This window comes from Sphaeramia orbicularis, chromosome 22 (assembly GCF_902148855.1).
Source record: "Sphaeramia orbicularis chromosome 22, fSphaOr1.1, whole genome shotgun sequence".
NCBI lineage: Eukaryota > Metazoa > Chordata > Actinopteri > Kurtiformes > Apogonidae > Sphaeramia > Sphaeramia orbicularis.
Genome location: NC_043978.1, coordinates 55,258,482 through 55,283,642, shown reverse-complemented (window position 1 = coordinate 55,283,642; position 25,161 = coordinate 55,258,482). Strand labels below are relative to the sequence as shown.

General features: G+C 39.4%; 1 protein-coding gene across 1 annotated transcript in view; it reads left to right on the top strand.

Annotated features, from left to right (window-relative positions):
- syne1b (spectrin repeat containing, nuclear envelope 1b) overlaps positions 1 to 25,161 on the top strand; it is a 211,586-nt gene that overhangs the window by 122,674 nt on the left and 63,751 nt on the right. Inside the window, exons 76-96 of the mRNA XM_030126274.1 lie at positions 1,555 to 3,715; positions 6,358 to 6,695; positions 7,332 to 7,476; positions 7,566 to 7,784; positions 8,937 to 9,205; positions 9,383 to 9,548; positions 9,677 to 9,832; positions 9,954 to 10,106; positions 11,171 to 11,353; positions 11,464 to 11,601; positions 12,756 to 12,941; positions 14,358 to 14,480; positions 14,606 to 14,788; positions 15,723 to 15,866; positions 16,083 to 16,271; positions 17,412 to 17,552; positions 17,841 to 17,954; positions 18,217 to 18,378; positions 18,913 to 19,107; positions 21,995 to 22,171; positions 23,274 to 23,465. Of these exons, the coding sequence (XP_029982134.1) occupies positions 1,555 to 3,715; positions 6,358 to 6,695; positions 7,332 to 7,476; positions 7,566 to 7,784; positions 8,937 to 9,205; positions 9,383 to 9,548; positions 9,677 to 9,832; positions 9,954 to 10,106; positions 11,171 to 11,353; positions 11,464 to 11,601; positions 12,756 to 12,941; positions 14,358 to 14,480; positions 14,606 to 14,788; positions 15,723 to 15,866; positions 16,083 to 16,271; positions 17,412 to 17,552; positions 17,841 to 17,954; positions 18,217 to 18,378; positions 18,913 to 19,107; positions 21,995 to 22,171; positions 23,274 to 23,465 (5,734 nt within the window). The remainder of the gene's footprint in view (positions 1 to 1,554; positions 3,716 to 6,357; positions 6,696 to 7,331; positions 7,477 to 7,565; positions 7,785 to 8,936; positions 9,206 to 9,382; positions 9,549 to 9,676; positions 9,833 to 9,953; positions 10,107 to 11,170; positions 11,354 to 11,463; positions 11,602 to 12,755; positions 12,942 to 14,357; positions 14,481 to 14,605; positions 14,789 to 15,722; positions 15,867 to 16,082; positions 16,272 to 17,411; positions 17,553 to 17,840; positions 17,955 to 18,216; positions 18,379 to 18,912; positions 19,108 to 21,994; positions 22,172 to 23,273; positions 23,466 to 25,161) is intronic.

The window sequence follows — 25,161 nt, the reverse complement described above, 5'->3', positions numbered from 1 at the left end:
TTCATTATCCCAAACACTGCAGTTCATACCATTACTGGAACTTTGCTGTTCTAGATAAACCTTATCTGCAGTAACATGTTTCAGTGTAGAAAATTGTGAATTGTTAGACTTTTTTTTTTTGCGTATTATATCCATGCAGGTATGTTAAAATGTGAGAAAACATCAGATTATCAGCATTTATTTTATAATCTTCTCACTGTATATCAGTAAATACATGTTTCTTTGCTTCTAGCATTAAACTTATGGTGTTCAGCTGAGTGGACATTTTGGTAACTCCATGAAAAATAGGATCATAAAAAAATCAGTTCCATAGTTTTTTTTATTTGTTTTTTCATGCCTTAATGTCTAGAATAAAATCTTGATTAAGGTTCTCATAATTCATGCATGAAAGGGTTAAACTTGTGAGACACACACACACGCTGTTGACTTAATTACAATCTGTGTACAGGACTAAAAAATGTTGTACAAGCTACAAGATCTGTTTTTTAATAAATTAATAAATTAATTAATTAATTTCATTTATGTCTTTTTCATTGCAATTTTTGTTCTATTATTGCATTAACTCTCAGATAGTTTATAATTAGCGAGTCTAGTAATCATTTACTGATAGTGTTTGTGTTAAGTAAGGTATTGATTTATAAATTGTATAGTGGAGTGTGTTTACTATTAACATTACCAACATTAACAACAACATAACAGTAATCAGCATTAATAATAGTTCAGTAATTAGTCGTCACGTAATGTCTAATATTACAATCTATTAGATTAGTTAACACGACAACATTAGTTTTTAGGATCACTCGGCACATAAATTAAGGATTAGTTAATGTTAGTTAATGTGTATTACCGAATTAAGTCATATAAGTTAATGTAATTTGATTGAAAACTGTTACTGGAAAAATGTATGGCAAATTATGGCATCACGATTTGACTAGAGTCAGTTCGCCGTTGTGATTTGAGTCTGTTATCCTGAAAACTGCTCATATTACTGATCATTTTGAAAAGTCTTCTATTTCAACTCAAACTTGCAAACTTGATCTAGTAACAAAAAAAATTAAGAAAATAATATTTTGCTTGTTTTATTCTGTACCTTTTAGTGTCATTGAATCCTCAGCATTAGAGTCATTCCTGATTATACAACACATAATACATGATGATATTGGGATTCACTTCAGTCTTATTAATTCTATTTGATTAATTATACACCTGTATGAAAAAATCTAGGAAAACTAAATCTGTACTCAAATGAAGTCTGTACAAGACTATATAATTTATTAGCATCAACAGTTGTCATTGTGAGACTTTATATTCATCATTGTTGATGATTTCAAATGTTCAGTGAGTTTTGTTGATAAAAAACTACATAATCTTTTTGTCATTTTTGCATTTCACAAATTCATCCCAGGGGCCGGACTGAACCCTTTGGCGGGCCGGATTTGGCCCCCGGGCCGCATGTTTGACACCTGTGTTTTAGACCATTAGCATCACTGCATTTCTTTTCAAATCCAATTTGTAATCAACCATTTAATCTGTGTTTTTTTTTCTGTGACCCAGAACGGATGCTGAAAGTTCATCTCAACATCTGGAAGCTTTGCGTAAACTTGCTGTGACTCTTGAAGAACAAAAAGGTGCTCTTGAAGACCTCAAAGAGCAAAAACAAAAGGTCATCCACCATCTGAACTTGGATGACAAGGAGCTGGTAAAGGAACAAATCAGCCACTTTGAGCAGCGGTGGTCTCAGATGCAAAACCTTATTGAAAAGAAAATCCAGGACTCAATGATAACTCTGGAAGATATGGGCCAGGTCGAAGCCCGTCTCAGAGAGGCTCGAGACTGGGCAGAGGAACAGCAGCCGGCTCTGTCTGAAGCGATGAAGATGAGCCCTCCACCGGAGCTGGCTCAGAGCTTCCTGTTTGATCATCTGAGCATTTGCAGTGAGTTAGAGGCCAAGCAGCTCCTGCTGGACCAGGCCATGACTGATGCTGACAGGGTGTTGGCCCGCCTGGGCCTCAGCGAGCGCCATCATCTGCAGCAGATGATTGCAGACACCCAATCTGTGGTTGAATCTTTGAGTGTGAAGGTGGTGCAGCGCAGAAAACACCTCAGCAAAGCTTTCACTGAGAGGACCCAGTTCCTGATGGCTGTGAGCCAGTCTATTTCCTGGGTCCATCAGAATGAGAAAAAGGCCCAGGCAGAGGAGTACATCGCTTTGTTGCCCGATGATCTGGCCAAGCAGGTCAGAACATGTAGGAACATTCAAAGTAGCCTGAAAGCCTATCAGAGTGAGCTGACCTCCTTGTGGTCACAGGGAAGGGACCTGATGAGGGATGCCAGTGAAGACGAAAAGAATGAGATTCTCACAAAGTTGCAGGAGTTGCAAAACATTTTTGAGAAAACGCTTCATAGATGTGGCCAAAAACTTCAGGAGCTTGAAAAAGTGCTTGTTTCTAGAAAGTATTTCAAGACAGATCTCGAGAAAATCTGCCTGTGGTTAAAACAAGCAGACATAATCACATTTCCTGAGATCAATCTCATGGTTGGAGATGCTGAGCTGGAAGCACAGTCATTAAAGTATCAGCAGGTTATTGAACAGGCAATCGAATATGAGAACCTCCTCCTAATAGTACAAAGAGCTGGTCAGGAAATCCTGCCGACCCTGAATGAGGTAGATCATTGCTATTTGGATGAGAAACTGAACACCCTCCCACAGCAGTACAACAGCATATTAGCATTAGCCAAAGAAAAACAGGAGAAAATCCAGCAGGCCATTTTCACACGGAATGAGTACACTTCATTTATCGATGTCACCCACAAAGCGCTGAAAGAGCTTGAAGAACAATTTAATAACCTTGGCACACAACCTGTAGGCTTGCAAACAGAAGAGGTGGTCAGTTTGCAGAGTGATTATAAAGCCATCCAGGTGGATCTTAGCAACCTGGGTCTAGCTGTGAGCGAACTGAACCAGAAGAAGGAGGGATTTCGGAGCACAGGCCAGCCGTGGCGCCCAGAGGAAATGACCCAGCTTGTGAGCTTGTACAATGGCTTAAAGAGGCTGGTTGAACAGAAAGTAGAGCATCTGGATGAAACCCTGGAGTCTTTTGAGGACCACAAGGCCATGGCTATGCAGGTTGACTCTGAATTAAAGGCCACAAAAGAGCAGCTGGTCAAAGTTAATGCTGAGACACAGTCGGCTGAGGAGAGGCTGAAGAACTACCATGCCCTGGCAGGGAGTCTCCAGAGTGCCAATTCTCACTTATCGAGGCTCATGGAACAGATGGACACTCTGGCCCCTCGTGTGGACCAGGCAGCTCATGATGCCTCCAAAGAACAGGTGGTTCTGTGGCAAGACGAGCTAAGGTCTTTACAGGCGGCGGTAGGAGAGCTGATCGAAGAGTGTGAGAACAGGTTCATTCAAAGTAAAGATTTTGAGACCGAGATGAAAAGGACTCTGGACTGGTTGCAGCAAGTCAGGGATGAGCTGGGCTATGCTGTTATTGTGGATGTCAGGGTGGAAAAGGTGCAGGAGGAGATCAGGAAGCAGCAGATCATGCAGGAGGAGGTGCAGTCCAGACTGAGAATAGTCGCAGCTCTTAGTAGCAGGGAGAAGCAGAAGTACATCAGCGCCAATGAACTCGTCCCAATCCACGTGGATACAAGCCTAGAAGAAATGGCAAAGCTGCAGGCTGATGTTCAGAAAGCTCTGAGCTCTAAACAGGTGGGAAAGCTTTGTTTTCAGTTGTTTTTAACACATGGAAATAACACAATAATATAATCATTTAAGCAAAATAGGTCATTTGTTATGGTTATTGTTGCCTTAACCCTCTGGTAGCCTGTCCTCCAAGGCCCTTACTAAGTACCAAGTGTGCCTTTTTCACACACTTGTGGAATAATGTCAAAAAATTTCATACAGTTTGTTTTTCATTCTTTTACAGTTTTTTCTATTTCATCAACTTGAGCCGTAAATAAAAATACCAAATACTCAATAATTGTCACAGTTTTTAACCCTTTAAATGCTGTGTTTGTAATGGAAACAAACCTTTTTTTTTTTTGGATGCAAAAAACAAAAAAAATGTTTTTTTCAATATACTATATAAAAATTGGATCGCATATTATTAGATTTTTTCATCCTGGCATATGTCAATGATTAACTTCAACACTGGTTAATTTGCATTATTATTATTTTTGGCGCTAGGTCAAATGTTCAAAAATACTAGCATCTGTCACCAAGTGTGCGTAAAATGCACACCTATAAATCAAACTATTAAATATTATATATTGATTTATTTTTCTGCTCAAATTTGATTTTATTTCTGTAAATCCAGCTCAGTCCTAATCATACAGATCAAATGTTAGAAATAGTGCGTTTTAGGCACACTTGGCAGACAGATGCTAGTCTGGTCATTTTCTTTTGTTTACAATGTGCACATTTGAGTTGGTGGACAGAATTTTAAAGATCATGCACAAATGAACAACTTTTGAATTCTAACCTGATTTAAATTGTGAAAAATAATATGAAGTTTTTTAAAATGAAGTGCAAAGTGTGTCTAAATGATGCACCTGGATAGCGGAGGGTTAAATGAATTATTTACTCTCTTTTACTTAAATGTCAAAGAAATGACCTTGAATTATCATGTGTTCAGAAAGAACAGTTTTGACATCATACTAAAGTTGTCCGTGTATGTATTGCAGATATGAACTTGACTTTTCTCAGCTCTGTATCACCTCTAGAACAAGTTGAGAGCCACTGTCGCTCTGAGTCTGCTGTACTGCCTCCAGAAATGCTTTCATTTACAGTTTGTATTGCCAATAACTGCACTAAAGATCTGTTTTGAATAGTCAGGTCATGGTTTCATAGATAAATGATGTCACCTACTTATCAACAAACTTGGCAAACATAATGACGTAACTCAGCGACTCATATGCGTTGCTACATCACCAACATGCCAAGCATTGCAAGTTCTGAAACTTTATCCATTCAATTGCTGAGAGCTGTCTCCAGCAGCATAAAGTAACTGCATTACTGACTTGCTTTTTGTTTTTTTTTTTGTTTTTTTTTTATTACTTGTTTCTTCAAGCAGTAGATGACAATTATCAGTTTACAAAAAGCATGAATCCTTCTTGTGTTTCCTGTATCCAGCTGTATTTAGTATTTAGTTCATTCCCTCGCCCTCTATATTAATGGAAAGAAGATTAAAATTATCTGTTGAGTTACTTTGTATGACAGTTTATGGGACTAGGGCAGACTGAGACTCTGGGAACAGGGACGCAGATTCAAGGCTACAGTGACTCACTACTTTCTCTAGTGGTACAATGTGGTATTACAGCCACAACTGGACAGGTTTGGCTGAAAGTTCATTGACGTCTTCTGTCGAAGCTCCCTATTACTCAGGCCAATGAGAATTTCTTCTTATGCCTTTTGATTCCCAGCAGAACATGACGCTGTTAGTATTAATTTAACCCATTCATGCATGAATTATGAGAATCTTATTCAAGATTTTTTTTCCTGAGTGTTTTTATTCCTCTTTATGCATAAAAAAAAAAAACAATACGATTGAATTTTTTTTTATGAACCTATTTTTCATGGAGTTACAAAAGTAGCCACTCAGCTGGACTCTATACGTTTAATTTTTGAAGCAAAGAAACATGCATTTACTGACTGAAACTATGAAACACATTTTTGCTCACATTTTAATGCTGCTAATCGAATGTTTTCTCACATTTTTAACATACTGTAATAGTAGTTATTACTCACTCAGATAATATGCAACAAGAAAAGCAACTTTTTGTTAAAAACAAAAACAGAAAAAAAAAAGTGTTAATTACAGTCTAATAACAAGTAGCAATTAATTAACACTCGTACGTTACTGCAAGTCAGGTTTATCAAGAACATTAGAGTTATAGTAATGCTATGTAATATATGGGATGGTGCGTAAGGGTCAAAACACAGTATTCAAAATCTCTCTGACAGAACATTTTAGAGACAATTTAACAGATTAGTGTTGCTAAATGACCCACATTTTTACTTTTAAATTAATTTTTTGCTTTAGTTGGACCATAAGGGATTATCCAAAACAAGGAGCTACTTTATAAATGTTGGAATGGCGATCAAATAAAGTTCACTCTCTGACAGGACATTCCTGTGTTTTGACCAGTTAGCATCCATCTGTGTTGGCTGATATGCAAGTAAAACAACAAAATCCATGAATATACAAGAGAACAGCGGTAGAATAGCTGTCTACTGTAATGACCACTATGCATGAAAGGGTTAAAATGGTGATTATCACAAGTTGCTTCTTTAACGCCTTTAATCAGCCAAGTCAGTCACTAATCAACTTTTTCCTTGTTCTTTGTGTAAAGATTACTCTGGAGGAAGCCCTGGTGTTCTGTCAGAAATACCACTTCAGGATGCAGTCAGCCTGTGAATGGTTGGAGGATGCTGTATCCTTCCTGCAGCAAGCAAGCCTAGGTGTGGACGTGGAAAACTATGAAGAGTGTCTCCGGCAGCAGGGGGGGATCATGGCAACGGAGCAGGAGTTCCTCATCCACCTGGAAGAGCTGCAGACTCTGATGCCTCAGCTGGAGAATCTGGTCAACCCCACAGCAAAAGAGCAGCTCAGGGTCAGCGTCCAGTCAGCAAAGCAGAGGGGTGTGGAAGTTCGAGATCAGCTTCAGTGTCACCAGGATGTTCTTCACAGGTGAAGAAATCATGACGGTGCATTAGGGACAATGCAGGTCATCCCAGGAAAAACCTCTGAATGTCTGAGATGAAAGTCACAAATTTCTAAATCAATTTTTTTTTTACTTTTTATTTTAATATTTTAAATCACTTTTACAGTGCAAAAACAACAACAACAAAAAAAAGAAACTCACACAATACAACAAGGGGGGGATGCTGTTCCTTATGCATTCGACTGCTTTTCTGTACCTGATCTGATATCAAGAATTACTGTCCTTGAATATGATCCAGTTCTCCCATCTTCGCTTAAAAGTTCCCATCTTAACCCTCAGATGAAATGTTAATTTTTCCATGGTATAAATTTCTTCTATAATATCCAGCCATTGTTGTGGTAGAAGAGGGTCACTTTTTAAACAGTTCCTTGTGACTACCTTTGTGCAGCAAGAATTAAAATTTTAAATAAGCAAGTGTCTTCTCTTTTAATTACATCATCAGGTATTAGACCAAGGTAGATAGTCTGGGGGTCCATTGGAGTTTTATAATTACAAATTTCTAAATCAAATTTAAAAGAAAAAACAACTGATTTGCATGAAGTGTAATTTATTGCTTAAAAAAATCAAAGTGAATTGAATGCTGTTGTAACATGTTTCTGTAGCTGTGTGGCCCAGTGGAAGTCATACCAGGAAGCCAGGCAGACTGTCATTGAGCTAATGAATGAGGCCGAAAAGAAGCTGACTGAATTTTCAACGGCAAAGGCAGCCACGAGCCAGGAGGCTGAAGAGAAACTCTGCAGTCATCGAGTGAGAGGAAAACTAGCGAGTCGTTTAGTATATTAAGAAAAAGTGCCTCTGTTATTACTGTGGACTTAACTGTGTCACGTTTTTTTCAGTCCCTTGTATCGCTGGTGAATGGTTTTCAAGAGAAGCTGAGTGGTTTAGAGGAGCAGGCTGCCCAGCTGGAGTTGGTGGGCAGTGATGCCAGCAAGGCCACAATCAGCCGCTCCATGACGACCGTGTGGCAGCGCTGGACACGGCTACGCAGTGTGGCACGGGGACAGGAGAGAGTGCTGGAGGACACAGCACAGGAGTGGTGGACTTTCAGAGAGAAGGTACACACACAAAATATTCAGCACTTAGTTATGAAAGTGTCTGACTTGACATCCTCTAACTTGACATGACATCAAAACCAGTGGCGGCTGCTCGTCTTTCAGACAGGGGAAGCTCATTGTCAGCTTACATAAAAAAAAAAAAAAAAGAAGTCCAGTTATTTAAACATAAATTCGTCCTCCGTTCCTTTTTCAGAAAATGCTCAGTGACCTTATCGTACCAACTAAACAAGAAAACGCTGAAATTATGTTAAATTGAAACAAGGAAGTACAATGACTGTGTTTTATTTACAGTGCAAGAAATGAACAAGTCATTTGGTTTGTGTGATTTCCCAGCAGAATGTGTGACGGTATTAAACTGAACTGTGTCAGTGAAGGAGCAGATCTGAAAACAGCTGTCAATCAAACGGGATTCAGCCTTTGGACTGATCCTCCAATCAGCACGTGGAAGCTCAGCGTTCAGCCTGGCCAAGCTCCGCCCACAGCTCCATTCACCCCCAGAGACGCCTGGCGTCTGGGGGCGGGACAACATCGTGACATTTATCCAATTAGCGTCCAGTTTAGAGTCAGTTTCCAGCAGTTCCACTCAGTCCCATTGAAGTGCATGGACGCTGAGCGTCTACGGACAAATGCACTGAGCAGAGATGGAGGAGAAAACACAGACACGGGAATGGAGGAGAAGTGAACAACATCCAGTCCACTGATCTGGGATCAAACTGATTCTGAACCAACTGGTCTGAGAGATGAACGTGTTCCAACACATTTGGAGTCAATGAAATGAAAACAACTGAACAGATTTGAGCATTTAATTTTGGTAATTTTAGGGGAAGATGAGCTTCCCCTGCAGTCTGAAAGAAATCGCCACCGATCAAAACATTCAACTCAGTGACTTGTAAGACAATCATCGAAGTAATTCAAATAAAGTAAAAAATAAAATGAATAAGACTGAAAATAAGATATAAGAGGAGTAAAAGTATCTGCATTTGATATGAAGTAGTATGTAGTAGAGTTGTAAACGATATTTAGAATAATAGTGAATTGTAATAATCTATGCACTTGGTATTTTAAACAATGTTGATATTGCACATGATGGTGTTGCAGTATATAAGCACAGTTTATTTGTAGTTTATATTGTCTAATGATGATTTTATTCAGATGGTGAAAGTCCGAGCGGTCGCTGACGAGCTGCAGAGTCGTGTCCCGGACAGTGCTGTGGAGAAGGCCTCCAAAGCCACACTGCAGTCACTTCTGGACCAGCATGATTTGTTGAGCCAAGATCTAGAGAGAGAGCTGTCATCCCTCACACTGCTGCGACAGTATGCCCTCAGCCTGCTGCATGACGTGGAAGTGCCTTCTCCAACCAATGACCAAGAAGAACTGCCCAGCCTCAAGGAGATCCGAGCTGTGCAGGACCAAATGGAAAGGTGCTGATGACTAGTCTTTGCTGATTGATTGTGTTACTGAGATGATTTTAAGTGAGTGATTTGATTCACTAAGTTGTGTTGGTGTTTACTATGTTACCATCAAAATTATTCTGTTCAAGTTAAGCAAGTAGTCTGGTTCACTATTCGAATAAAAGTTGACACTTTGTTTGCCTGCAGCCTCCTGACACAGTCCCGGACCAAGCGAGCACAGGCAGCTCAGGAACTGAGAGACAGAGAGGAGGTGGAGAAGGAGCTTAGTGTTGTAAAAACCTGGATTCAGGAGACCAGGGAACTCCTCCTCAATCCCACACCAGACATTGATTCTTTACTGCAAGAGCTCGAGGTACATCTGTCAACAAAAAAATGTGCTGTAGTTTAGTCATTCCCACAACTTCCCTTTAAATTTAGTACATGTTTGTATGTATTTTGCAGTATTTTTTGACAGTATGGGTGCTGTGGTTCTGTGTGTAGGTTGTACATGGAGATGTGATCACCTATCGCCAGAATGTGGATAAATTAGCAGAGCAGCAACAGAGCAAGTACTTGGACCTCTACACCATACTACCCTCTGAAATCTCCATGCAGCTGGCTGAGGTTTCACTTGCACTAGGTGCTATTGAGGATCAGGTACTTTATTGTTTGAATCGATTTTCAATAAAATGACAATAGACACCTTTTGCAGAGGCATGTTTCACTATACACCATTTCTTTTTGTTGTGCTATTGCTTTTTATTTCCATATTTTCTAGGTTCTTTTAAAAGAGAGAGAGATTCAGAAGACTAGAGAAATTAAAGAGGACTTCAGCTCCAGAATACATGACATCTCAGAGAAACTGAAAGCTGTTTCTGCTAAATTCAAGGAAAAATCCCCAGATGTTGAACATGCCAAAGAAGAAGTGAAGGTTTTTGTCTAATTTCCTTCTGTCTTAACTTGTGTTTGTTTCAGCAAGCTTACCAGTCCTCAACTTTTAAAGTTCAAAATTGTAATTCTGGGTCATTCCATCCCAAATCAACCAAATTTCAGAAAGTGCCCCACATGACCCCCTCAGAAAATTCTGAAAAAATTCACACTTGTTCACCTACCAGATAAACCAACACATCCAAAATTTTAATGTCATATCTGTAATAGTGTAATATCTGCAATATTATCATAACTGGTGCAATAATCAATGCCATTCTACTGTTCAAAATGACATTTACACCTACGTTTGGATACAGTTTGAAGAAAATATAGTCATGCAGTAAAAAAAATATTAAAAACAGAACCAGTTCTATCCCAAAGCTAAAATTTTGTGTACAACATCTGTAAACATATATGAAGACATGGTCAAAATTTAAAAATGTTCATTAACTGGCCACATGGTAATTTGGGTGCTCAAATAAAGAGTATTTTTGTGACAAATGTAAATGGACCCATTTTCTTCATGTCCTCACATCAACACTTTTCATTAAATGTGGTCTTTTTCAGTAGATTGTTGCATCTGGACCAGAAGAATCCATGTAAAAACATGAGGTGTGTCCATTCATCCATTCTGTCCCAGTGACAGTCTGAAGACAGAGGACATTTGCAGAATGAGCCTTTGGGCCTGATTTCAAGGCCTCATGGACCAAACATGAAGGAGCACACAGTTCTTCTGATGCACAGTCTGCTCTGTTCAGGGGGTTTCAGCCCAGACACTCAGTTTCAGTTTCAGTTTCAGTGTGGATGGAATACCTAAGGACATAGAGCTGCTCAAAGTTGGACCAAGAGCACATTTACAAAATTAAAAAAAAAAAATTTTTCAAACGGCTGTATCTGCTAAACTACTACAGATGTGACATTAAAATTTTGGATGTGTTTGTTTATCTGTTGGTGAACAAGTGTGAATTTCTTCCGAGTTTTCTGAGGGGGTCATGTGGGACCATTGGTTGAATTGCCATGGAATGACCCTTCTTGGATGTATTCATATTCCATATGTGTTCGTAGAGCCTGGCTGAGGACTTGGATAGCTGTGGTCACACGCTCTCTGAATTAGATGCTGCTGTACAAGAATTTGGCCGCAGAAATCCTCTTCTGGCCAAACAGCTAAGTGATGCCATCAACAAGCTATCTGAGATGCATCACCAGACAACACGACTAGCTGACTGCAGAAACAACTGGCTCAAGAAGGTTTGGCATGTCACCTTTTCTATCATAACACAGTTTTGTAATACTGTGCTACTACACGCTTAAACTTTTTTGCTGTATATTTATGCGTGTCTGTTTTATTTTCTCTTCAGGCTGTCTGCTATTTAGATGAGTATAATGAGATGCTGGACTTCATTTTGAGGTGGTCAGAGAAAGCCAAAAGCCTGGTGAGGGCAAACATCATCTGGAATTCCTCCGTTCATTTGCAGGAACAAATACGAATGTACCAGGCAAGTCAAATTCACATTTCATATCAAATTGTCACTGTGAATAGTTTGACTAGACTTTTGACCCATAAAGTTAAACTACTAATTTAAAATGGATAATGTTAATAGATGAAGATAATTACATAAATATTCATTAATAAGTCATAGATATTTTTCAGATTTTACACAGATTTATAAATGAGAGTAATCCAGTCAATCTAAATTCCAGTTTCATACTACTGAGATGTGAAAATCCAGTGCAGATAAAAAAATGTGTTGGGGAATTTCTCTGCATGTCAATTATTCACACTGGGTCCAGTGCAGGGATCCTGTGTTATTTTAATTTGTTAGTTTTGGCCAAGGAACTGGAGTCCAGCTGATACAGTCGTGTGTAGTGTAATGTCTTTCCGTACCTTTTTTACTTACTCATATTTTAATTTTCAGATTACTGGTTTGAAGTTTGTTTAAACTGCCTTTTGCTAACCTGAGCAACACTGTTGTCTTTGTGTTTCCCTTTGATAGTGTATTGTAGAGAGTGGCTCAGGGGGTTGGTTTACAATTATTGGTAGCATCAGTTGGAAAAATGGCATTCATTTTTCAAATTGGCAGAAATCAAACTCCCTCTGAATATGTTTTTCCTTTCACAAACTTTTTGCAGTAATGCCTAAGCATTCATCAGAACCCACTGAAACAGTTCTTAAAAATTCTCTATGAATTTTTGCACAAAAATGTGTGGTTTGAAACGGCTTTACTGTAGAGAAACTGCAATATTGTTGAAGTCCTAATACTCCCTCTGTAGCTTACATTAAAAATAAACTTTCGTAACCTAATTATAAAAACAAAGTTTAGACAAAATTTACTCTGACATATGGTCCAGGTCAAATGGTGTAAATATGAGAGGTTGTATTTACGTCTATCCAACATATTTACTGTCTTTTTGTAAGTTAAACTTTCTTTTCAATAAAGCACTTCTTCAGAAAATATAACTATATTTAGGGTTACTCCGAACCCAGCATCCAATCTGTGGCCAGATATTCCACAATATCCTTTGTGTCCCACAGCTCTGTTGGCTGTATTCGTATCTAAACTCGATAGAATTGTTCATTGTCCCCTCCCTGAGCAGACCTTCTAGTGCTGAGAGTTTGTGAAGATGTTTTGCCTTGTTGCTCTTTACTCAGGCTGTCCTGCGAGAATCTCGAGAACTTCATGGAGACCTGGAATCTATGGTGGAGAAGGTGGATCTCCTGTCTGAGGTGCTGCAGGTTGAGACTATGAGTCAGCAGGTATGTGAACTGAGTCGGCACACCGAGGAACTCCAGCAAAACATCAAGATCCGACTCCAGAGCTTGGAAGATGCAGATAAGGTACAGAGATCGACAAGATCACACACATTTGACCACATTTGACCACTTTCAAATAGAACACAGGTAGTTAGTCTGGGTCCCAGGATTTATTCTCAGTGTCTTTACCAAATACTAGTTTTGCTGGAAAAAATACTCAAATCTTATGGAGGTGGTCCACTCAGTCATTTAAAAATATTGTAAATGTTTTACATGTGTCGTTATTGTATATACTAGGGATGGGAAGATTATCCGATAGGCATCGATACGCCCACACGTGCATGCACGATCCCAGTGCACCGATAGAGAAGCTGTGAGTGAATGAAAAGTTTGGAACGATGTCACAATGCATCGGTTATTGAATGTTTGCATCCATAAAATTTGATCCGTTCAATACAATATATTTTTACTTGCATTTAAAAGTGTTACTGTTTATTTAGGTAAAGTTTTTCTTTCCTTCAGACACACGTTAATGTGCGCCGTGGATTCGTGGATGTGTACACTGTATGCTAACAGTATGAGCTCCGCAGATGGACTGTGGCATAAGCGCCGCAGATGAATCCTTTAATGTCTGTGTCTGAATCTGACAGACTTAGAAGGAAGGAGACCACATGTGGTTTATGAACGTTTACTTTTTACTCTATGAACTGCATTAAATACTGCCGTTCATATCAGAGATATTTCCTTTAACAGTGTCATACATTTCCAACAGCGCATCCCAGAATACCTTGTGCAGGTGTCTCTTAAAGTGACAGAACCTTTTTCTGTTTTACCTTCATTACAAATACATTACATTACAAATTGATCCGGCGAGGGAGCAAGAAGTTGAGTGTTAGAAACATGCAGAGAAACGACTGGAAACAAAGTCCAAACTTTTTCACCTGGCTTAATGTGAGACACATGTTCTGAAATTGAACTGAAGACACTTTGTAAAAAGTCATGTTCTTATTTGATAAATAAATAATCAAGCTCATTGAATTGCAGTGCTTTTTTTTTTTTTTTACCAGAATGAATGTGTTCAATCAGAATGTGCTTAATTGCTCTGTATCGTGATTTGGATGTGAATCGTATCACATCGCATCGTGAGATGCCACACACATATCTTTAATGTATCGGCTTGGAGATGTTGCATCGAGATGCGTATCCTATCGGCCTGACAACTAAGATTCCCAACCCTAGTATATACGTATCAACAGTTTATGATGATTTTGAAAGATTTTGAAGTTTTTTTTCCTTCATTAAATTAAAAGAGGTCTTTGTAAATTATTATCAAAACAAGCTAAATTATATTGACCCCGAGTCTCTTTTTGAAAATAAAAGGGTAAAACATCCAAAGTTGTGCATACATTTTATAGGAACTGTGTGTGAAATTTGTATCGTGGTGATGTGATAATGTATTTCTGGCAGCAGTCTTGTCTGAAATTGATGATATGTCCTCAGAGTATGGAAGCCCTGGAGTATGAAGTGAAGGCCCTGCATGTTGCCCTGGAGCAGGTCCAAGCCACACTGACCTCACCAGAGTTGGCACGTCAAAGCCTTAAAGAACAGCTGACTCAGAGACAGGTGACATGAGCCAAAACATTCTGCAATGTGGACTCTCAGCTCCTATACGGCACCCTGGCTGCAGACTTAACATGTTAGACCTTGTAAACAGTGTGATCCTATCTTAACTCTTCTTGTTTCTGCAGCGTCTTCTGGCAGATATGGAGAGCTTCAAGCAGCAGGTCCAGGCAGTTCAGCTGTGTCAGAGTGCTCTGCAGGTCCCAGAGGAGGTGATGCCCAACCTGGCCATCTGTCGCACTGGTCTGCGTCTGCAGCAGGAAGCCAGTCATCTGCAGCATGTGGCCATTCAGCAGTGCAACATCCTCCAGGTACAGCAGGCGGACACTGCTCCACAGTGTGCACAATTTTGGATAGTTTTCCTGTGTTGTTTTTTTTTTTATTTTGTGAGCTCCTGACGACAATGATGTTTACATGATAAATATGTATATGTTTGAATAAATGCTTGAATGCTTTACCTACATTTTGTTGCTCATACATACATGTGCCTAAGTAACATTTTCCAACCAAAGATTTTTAATTCTAATTGAGTACTTGTATCACTGATGTGTTGGTATTTTCATTTAAAGGCTAGACCTGTGTTTTTCAACCTTGGGGTCAGGACCCCATGTGGGGTCTCCTGGAATTCAAATGGGGTCACCTGAAATTTGTAGTAATTGTTAAAAAAATACAAAAAACTTACTAATAAAAAATATACGGTGAGTTAAAAGAGACAATCACAATACATAGAAGACATGACAAACTGTGAAGCTGAAACTGCAGCACTGTGGTTCTGTTTATCTGTCAAATGTTCATTGTGGTCAGTTTCAGATGCTGCAGCTCTTTCATAATTCATAGTTCCAGTTCTTGTTTGTTCAGTATTAAATTGCAGCCTTGTAAATCACAGCTGGACTGACTGGACAGATCCTGACCAAGGAAAATAAAATTCTCACTTTGTGCAGTAATCTACACCTGGATTTACTGCCTCTGTCCACAATAATATACCTTATATAGACTAAATGTCCTCTAAAATTAACGTTTATTTGCAGCATAGTATACCAAACTAATACATGATCAAAAACAAATTAATTTTGGCAAAAAAAAAGAAGTCTCCGTTTTGAATGTCTGGGGTTGCCAGAAATTAGTGATGTTAAAATGGGGTCACGAGCCAAACAAGGTTGGGAACCACTGGACTACACTGTTGTACTGAAAAGGAAATTTAATGGAGGATATATAATGCTTGTCAAACTTATATTCTTTAACCAGGAGGCTGTTGTGCAATACGAGCAATATGAACAGGAAGTTAGAGACCTGCAGGGGCTGATTGAAGAAGCACACCGTGTCATTCAGGACCGACCGATCCCATCAAGCAACATCCAGGAGCTGCAAGCACAGATCCTTCACCACGAAGTAATTATCAATAATACATCCAGTGTTATTGTGGAGGTTCAAACTCAGCCTTGGACCAACTTTCAGAACAGCTATACTGTCTTTTTTAACATGTTTAATCACAGGTTAATCTAAATTATACAATATTTTGACATCATCGTGCTGAATGTTATTTCTCACAGACAGAATGTCCTTACTACTGCATAAAATAAAGAGCACTTTATATTTTTCATACAGGAACTAGCCCAGAAGATCAAAGGTTATCAAGAGCAGATTGCTTCGCTGAATTCAAAGTGCAAGATGTTGGCAGTAAAGGCGAAGCATGCCACCATGCTGCTGACGGTCAGCGATATCGAGGGACTGCCTGAGGTCTTACATGACATGGACGAAGAGAAAGCAAAGAAAACAACAGCACAAGCTGTTATGGTATGAAATATAAAGCACCACATAATATGCAGATGTTGCTAAATGTATTCTTGTTACATAAACTAATAGACAATGGGCTGGACCTGCTAAAGGTTTGCGTGCATAAAAACGTGTGCAAACTCATTGCAATGAATATACAATATGGGGCGTTTACGCTAATTGTGTGTGTGGTGGGAGGAGAAAATGTAAATATAGTGATTTAGCACACGCACAGTGATTTATCAAACCTGAAAGCAATTTTGCTCCTAGAAACTATATTTTCCACATCTCAAAGGGAGGTGCAGACAGTTTGGATGCGTAATTGCACACACAAGGAGACATCGAAATAATGAAACAAGACAGAGAATGTATTTTTCACCCTCGTGGGAACATTTTTGGAATGACAGAAGAAAAAATTATTGAGACCTATGCCCCCCCCCCACCCACCCACACACACAAACACACACCCACACACACCCACACACACACACACACACACACACACTTTATGGGACTCTTATAGGCTACTTTTCCACTTGATCTGGTGATTGTGATTAAAAATACACACCAACATTAGGCTACATTATGACAGAATTATATGCGCCTGACAGTCATTCAATCCAACAACCCCCATGGCCCCCCCACCTCTAAATGAATCCGGCACCGCTGTTTCATTTCCGTGCATCTGGATCATTCCAGAACACTGTTGCCATTAGTGCTGGCGCATCCTGGAGCAGTTTTTCCAGCATATTGTCTCCATGACGACAACCAGTAGTGCACACAACATCCTCATTTGAATAAGGCGGTCTCCAAGACTTTGCACCTGTTGTCATTTGTGAAAGCAATCTGAGTAAATCACCCACAAACCACGGTTCAACCACATACACAAAAGTCTAGATTGTGCGCACAAATTAGTACACAAACTGGGATCTTAGTAGATCCAGCCCATATTGTGTTCTGCTGCTACTTCTTGTGTTTGCTTAAAAATTGTGCAGATTTGAATTTCTTGCAGTTAATGCAGATTATAAACCCTCTTCACGTCCCTTTTTCACAGTACTCAGTACTTTCTAAGATGAGCTTTCAGGTCATTGCATGATGAATTTGACCATTTCCTCTGTCCGTGCGTGCTCTTCTGTAAATATTTTTTGCATGGCTTGATAGATAACTGCCGGTCGCTGTCACACGCTCCTGTCTCCGGTAACGGAGGAGTCTGGGGAGGAAGGCACTAACAGTGAGCTGTCATCTCCTCCTGTGTGTCGCTCTCCTTCCCCTGTCACTCATACCGAGGCCGCTGTTTCCAAGGTATCTGCCTCCATGCTTTTTCATTAGATTTGAACTCTAATAGAAATAGATACACTTGGTGAGTGGGAGGCGTGTATGTTCTTTGCCACTTCCACTTTCATTTTAGATGTGCCCACCGTGCATCTCTGTAAGAATCTGTACATCTGTAGTTCCCCATTAAGAGTCTGACATGTAATGTCTGAGGAACAGTTTTATCAATCAGCACAAACAAATTTTACACATTTTTTCTACAAATTTACTGCATGCTTCATTACTAACTTGAATTTACTGCTGCTAATTGTGTTTTAGATTGGCCGAGGAACACTCACAAGAGCCCCAATCCAAGAACTGTATGACCCAACATTTGAGTCTGTGGCCAATTTAGATGACCTGCAGCGCTCCTGGGAGACATTAAAGAATGTGGTATGTGAATAGAGCAAGATCACTTTGCTTTATTCATCCTTACATATTCACAAGGTAGAAACTTTCATTAAAACACACTAACTTAATGTGCTGCACTGAATCTTTTCTCATGAGAAAGTGGTGGCAAAACGTTGCATTTTTTTGTCTAAGATATTTTAATTGTAAGCGAACAAAACCAGGTCAGTGGGGCCATTTAATATTGTAAATTACCTCAGTGTTAGAATAAATATCTTTTCTGTGTACTCCCCAATCTTGTTAACAGATCAGCGAGAAGCAGAGGTCTTTGTATGAAGCTCTTGAGAGGCAACAGTATTACCAGGGTTCCCTTCAGTCCATCTCTTCTAAAATGGAGGCTCTAGAGAACAAACTGAGTGAGCCACTGGAGGCAGATAAATGCCCTGAAAGTCATGTTAAGGCCCACAAGGTAAGTTTGGTCTTTGTATGTTTGCTTTTTGTTTGTAGTAAATATCCTAAGCAGTATGACACACAGAGGGCTTTGGTAGTGACAGGGTAGAGTTATCATAGTAAGCATTCAGTTGAATATCAGTTTTGGTGTTCAGTGTGAAACTAAAAATACCAAGTCATAGTTAGCAAGTCATCCAACCATTTGAACTCTGTATCTGATTCCTAAATGGGTCATCTAAAATAAAATAAAACTAGAAGCACTCGTAGAGCGCAGACCTCCGCCATGGCAGATCAGTGGCCCCCCCGTGCCCCCTGTGCCCCCACCCCCCACCCCCGATCACTGCCAAATTTTAATCATTTGTTCCTTGTGCCAGTATCAACATTTCCTGAAATTTTCATCCAAATCCGTCCATAACTTTTTGAGTTATCTTGCACACAGACAGACAGACAGACAAACCAGCGCCGACAAAAACAGAACCTCCATGGCGGAGGAAATAATGTTCAGTACCATAAATGATCTACATATAACCTATAGTATTATTGTTTTCTGCAGGATATCATACATGAGATTCAGAGTGTGCAGGAGGAGATAGACCGGCTACAGACCAGCTTCACAGATGATCTGGCCACTGATGTCATGAACTCGGACATGGCCAACCAGCTGGCGATGCAGTCGTCCTTGTCTGTCTTAGCCGAACGGATGGCCACAATTCACATGAAGGCCTCAGGGAAACAGCAGCTCCTTGAGGTACTGGGGTTATGGCCTTCACACAGAAGTTTGTTTTTCTACTGATGACATTTTTTTCCTCACTTGTCTAGGGTTAGGGTGAGGGAAAAAAATCCCCTTTTTTAACATACTTTAAAAAACATCCCTTGGTCAATATTCACCTAGTAATGATAGACAAAAGTAATTTTCGACACATATTCAAGATGTAGAGCTACAGAAAGTTTGATCTTGATAGGTGGTAGTTCAAGGTCATGGCAGATGATTTTGTGAGCAGAAAGCGTTGAGTGAACACAATTCTCTACAAAGGCAGCTGAATTTCCATCAATACACAATTACACAAATTTATACAGATTTACTCAAGATGTTTGTATTCTCTAAGACACAGGTGTCAAACATGTGGCCCGGGGGCCAAATCCTGCCCGCCAAAGGGTCCAGTCCCTTGGGATGAATTTGTGAAATGCAAAAATTACACTGAAGATATTAACAATCAATTTTAGTTCGGGTTCCACATTCAGAACAATTCAATCTCCAGTGGGCAGGACCAGTCAAATACTATCAGAATAACATAGAAATAATGACAACTCCAAATGTTTCTCTTTATAAATGTAAATATTTTCATGTATTTACACTAAAACAAAGTATGATTTTGCAAAAAATGTGAATAACTTGTAATGTCTTAAGAGAAGTAAGTACAATTTTAACAATATTCTGCCTGTTATTAAATGTTTTGTGTGTTTGTAGGTCCACTGTGATCTGTCAGTTATAATATACATGTGTAAATGATGAACTGAGGCAGAATATTGTTAAAATTACACTTATTTTTTCAGTTTGTTCATGTTATTCATGTCTTTTGAAAGGATAGTTTGTAGATGTAAACCTTTTCATAATGTAAATGAACTTTTTTCACTCTTAAACACAGAGAAAAGTTTGGAGTTGACATTATTTATATATTATTCTGTTATTATTTTGCTGGTTCGGCCCACCGCAGATCAAATTTAGCTGAAAGTGGAACTGAACTGTCGTGGAGGCGTAAACAGCAAAGAAATTCGTGGAGAATTGGTTGTCAGTCAGGCCTTCCTTTATTGTGCACAAGTGAGAAACTGACAAACGAAGCTCCACCCTCTCTCAGAAGTCAGTTCTGACCTGTCCAGGAAGTCAGTCTAACTTATAGTAGCCTGTGCTAAGTTTAAATGTGATTGGTTAATATGATGTATGACGCTGTCGCTAAGCAGAAGGAAAAAAATAAGATACAAACAGAAAGAATGCAAGATCTTGGAGTTGTTTTGGGAAGTTTTAGGGAGCTGGGTTGTGCTGTATCCTGTGGTATCGTTAGAGACAAAGTAGCTTAGAAAACATACAGAATTGAGAAACTGACTGAGAGTAAACATTCCTATCTAGGCCTGTGGTTAGAAAGAGAATGAAAACTGAAGAGCTATCATAGGTGTCTGATAAACTAATAGAAGACTTATGGTCAGTATTAATAGAACTAAAATGAGTTTGACAGCCCTGGTCTAAACAATGGTCAGGACGGACCTGTTGGAATTTGAAAGGAAACTGTGTCCGAAATTTTAGATAGTTGTTTTTAGTAGTACCATGAACAATCTTTTTATGGTGCTTGATCTTGACACTATGCATTTATGCAACAAATTAGAACCAAACCAGATTAATTTTGACAAAGATATGATTTTATTTATTTGTAAGACTTCATAGATGTCACACTTTTGCATCGGACCTCACTTGACAAAACATTTTCTAGCAAGTTTTGTCCTTTTGTCCCTATTATGAATTGACACGTATGTGCTAATGCAACTTTTCACAGACCTTCTTGCCAGTGTGTTTAGCTTCTTTTATGACAAAAAACAAAAAGTGATCAAAAGTGGATCTGCAGTTAAGTGAATTCCAGAAAAGTTGGGACATTTTCAAAAGTACAATTACAAACTTAAATCTGGATATTGCTAATTTGATTGAACCTTTATTTAAAAAGGAAAAGAGGAAAGTCAACATAACAGTGATAAATGAGCTGGTGTCCAAATTTTATTGAGCATGTTGCAGGCACCAAAATACACATTTGTTTATATTATTCATCATACAAAAAAGGTGGTCTTTGAAAATATTGAAAATCTTTGTACTTTTGTTAAATTAGAGGTCAAACAAATTAACAAATCACTGATTTCAGTTTATTTTACAAACTCCAAACCTTTCTAGGAATGGGGTTTGTATTTTTGTAACACTTTCCACAGAAACAAAATTCACAAAGTACGTTTTAGGACTCAAAGAAACAGTTTAAACTGAATTTAAAATCAATTCTTTTAACCCTTTCATGCATCGTGGTCACTACAGTGGACAGCTATTCAAAGCTGTTCTCTTGAATATTCATAGGTTTTGTTGTTTTAGTTCCATATCAGCCAACACAGTGGACACTTATGCATCATCCCAGTGCAATTCATGTCATTACTGTAACTTTGTTGTTCTTGATAAACCTGATCTGCACTAACATGTTTTAGTGTAAATCAACAAGCAAAACAGGGTTGTTGTTTTTTTTTTGCATAGTATCTCCATGAAGTGAAAAATAACCAGTATTAGAGTATGTTAAAATGTGGGAAAACATCTGATTAGCAGCATTATTTATGGGTTTTTTTGCATAGTTTTCCACATCACTTACTGATATTAGGTTTTAAACACGTTTCTTTGTTTCAAAAATGAAATGCATGGTGTCCGGCTGAGTGGACCTTTTTGCAACTCCTTAAAAAATAAAAAACAAAAACACAGAACTCGATCGCATTGTTTTTTTCATGCCTAAAGAGGAATAAAAACTCTCAGGAAAAATATCTTGACTAAAGTTCTCATAGTTCATGCATGAAAGGGTTAAACATGTGAGTTTCTCAGTTTGTGTTTCCTGCTTCTCCAGGAGCGTGTCAGTGATCGTCTGGAGAGTGAGCGTCAGGAACAGGCCGTCCAGCTGTACCACACTCAGGCAGATGTGCTGGACCAGTGGCTGGTGCAAGCACAAATGACAGTCCACTCCATCCTCCAACCCACACACATGGATGAGATGGAAATGGAAAAGCAGCTGGCAGAGTGTCAGGTGAGAGCTCCCCCTGCTGTCCACCAATGCAATGAACGCAAACATGCAGACTAATTATTACTAAAGAATTATAATATTTAATGAATATTTATGCCATGTTCATTTTGTTGTATACAGCGGTGACATGTACTTGTGTATATAATTACATTTACAGTGATTAAACATTGATATCATTGTGTTTAGCTGATGTTCCAGGTCAACATATTTTTGTAAATTTGTAAATGTGTATTACTTGTTGAAACTTGCAATATTTTGTTTTCACTCTCACATATGGATCACCCCAGGGGGAGGTTAAATGTCTTTGAGTGGGTAAACAAGAGCATTAGGGAGTATTCAGATGGCTGGGCTCCTAAGCGACTGAAGCGCTGGTCTTAAGCAGATTATGCAAATGTGTCTGCGTGACAGGTGTCTGTTAGTGAGGGCTGGGTAGTCAGGGGTTGTGGCTTCCAAACGATTAATAGGTAGCATTGCAGGGATTGGTGTTGGTGGCAAAGCTGCTTGAATATCCAAGTAGGGGAATCCTTGAGAACAGACAGGAGGCAGGAAGAAAGAGGAGTTCCTTTCTGCACCAAGACAAAACCTGCTCAAGCTGTCATCACACTGCTGTGGCTATGATACTGGAAAATCACTGCTGTCTCTTATATATTGGAGAATTATGGGCTGAACAAATTGGTTGGATTTTGACCAAAAACAGTCCTCTTTGCAGAGGAATTAGCTTTGAATTTGAGAGCGCGTATGCTATAGAGCATGGAGCTTGAAGGATTAGCTGTAATATCGTCACCTTCCTGAAATAACTGACCAAGTCTTTTTTTTTTCAGATTTTTCAGGAAACACAAAAAACTTAACCAGAAATTGAGTATTTGATAAAAGTAATTTTTGTCAAAAGGATGACTTAGGCCATTATTTTTGGAAGGTGACAATATGCTTCACAGGAGGCGAGGTCGGAGAGGTGGGCTACCAATGAAAACAGAGGGATAGCCCCCGCTGTCCTGTGGAGAAGGGAAACGACTGGTTTAAGGGCGTTAAGCCCAGCAGAGAGAGCAGCTGCTTTTGGTGGTGAGAAACCATGTTTGAGCTAGCCTCTCTCCTCCTGCTGCTGCAGAACATGCTGTTGGAGATTGAAGAGAAGGTGTCGGCCCTGTCAGAGCTGTCCATGCACAGTGACAATCTGCTGATGGAAGGTCGGAGAGAGACTAGAGGGGAGGCCCAACATTTAGCCAGGAGGTTACACACGTTGAAGAGTGGTTTGTTGGAGCTACAGAGGATGCTGCAAGACAAACAGAATACTATCCAGGTGAAATGGCTATATGCTTTAAATACTTACATGTGCACGTGTTTTGTAATGTTTTTGCAGTGTGATGTGCTGTTGAGTTTAAAGGTGCTGGAGACTTTCGTCACCAGTTTTTCATCAGATCTGTCAAACCTCAGTCATATCCTCAGTATCAGGAATCTGTAAGTCTGTCTGTCATTACTCACCTGAATCTCTTGCATTACGGTGACCAGTTTCTTTGTGCCATCCACCAGAAACAAACCGTGTGTTTACATTCAGAGTTGGGAGGGAACTCAGGCATCTGAGGAATATTTTTGTCGCAACGTGCGTTGTGGGAAACGGAGGCTCACGCTGCTGCTGCTGCTGCTGCAGGCAGCTGCACGAACCAACCTGCAGAGCAGAGTCCTGCACCGGGTCGGGTACCCGCGGATACCCGACGGGTAACCTGCAAAAACATGCAGGGGCGGGTAAAAAAAGAGAAGAAAAATTGTCGCGGGTATGGGCATGGGTAACATTACACGAAATGTGGGCAGGTAGTGAAATGAAAGAAGGAAGGAAGGAAGTGAAAAAATAAAAAAGATTCATAGATGAAAACGATGTGCAGGACATTTAATGATGATGAACATCTGATCTGGTTTGTTTTATTTTGAAGTGAGCTTCACCTCTGTTTACTTCCGGCCAACGATGTCATTGAGCAGCGCAGACAGGTAGAATGAACTGGAGGTGAAAAATGAAAACACCGAAGAGGGTGTGAGTCAGAGCCAGAGCATCACAACAGATGATAGAAAGACAAAGATAGCCAGCGGCGAATATACAGTTGTGGATAATCCATCCTCGAAGGCCCAGTCGGACATGTAGTAGACAGGTGGGGTACCGCTGCACATAGGTTCTGTCATTCAATCAGAAGAAAGATGTTTTTAGTTCTGATTCAGTCCTGAGCACTTAGTGACAGTGTTCCCTCTGGAATTAACTCACTGTTCTTTGACTAAATGTGTTGATGGAGACCAGCGGTTTTTCTTTTCCTTAACTGTTGCACTTTTGGACTGTGTATCGCCACTTGGACATTTTTAAAAATGTTTTTATATCCAAGTGCATGCATGCTCCTGTTTTTGAGTAATGTATATGTAACATATTAGACATATATTGATGGCGTATGTTTTAGCCAAAAATAAGCCCTTAAAAGTGAGTTACTGTGTAGACAATGGGCTGGATCTACTAAAGGTTTGCGTTTATTAAAACATGTGCAAACTCATTGCACACACAAAAAAATGTCCAAACTGATTTACTAACAGTGACATTAAGGGTTGAGTCTTTCAGAGGTAAAAAATAGTGTCTGTATCCAGTTTGTACATTTACCATAATGAATATGAAGTATGGGGCATGTACACACAGTTGTGCATGTGCTGGGAGGAGAAAATATAAATATATTAATTTAGTACACAGAGTGATTTGTCAAACCTGAAAGCAATTTTGGTGATAGAAACTGTGTCTATATTTAACACGTCTGAAAAGGAGGAGCAAACAGGTTGGACGCGTAATTGCGCACACGCAGAAGTGGTTAGGAGACAAAGAAATGATGAAACCAGATGCAGAGAACGCATTTTTCACCTTTGTGTGAACATTTTTGGGGTGGCGGAAGAAAAAAATAATAGAGACATATGCGCACCCCCCCACATGCACACACTTTACAGGACTCTTTCCACTCCACTTAAAAATTCGC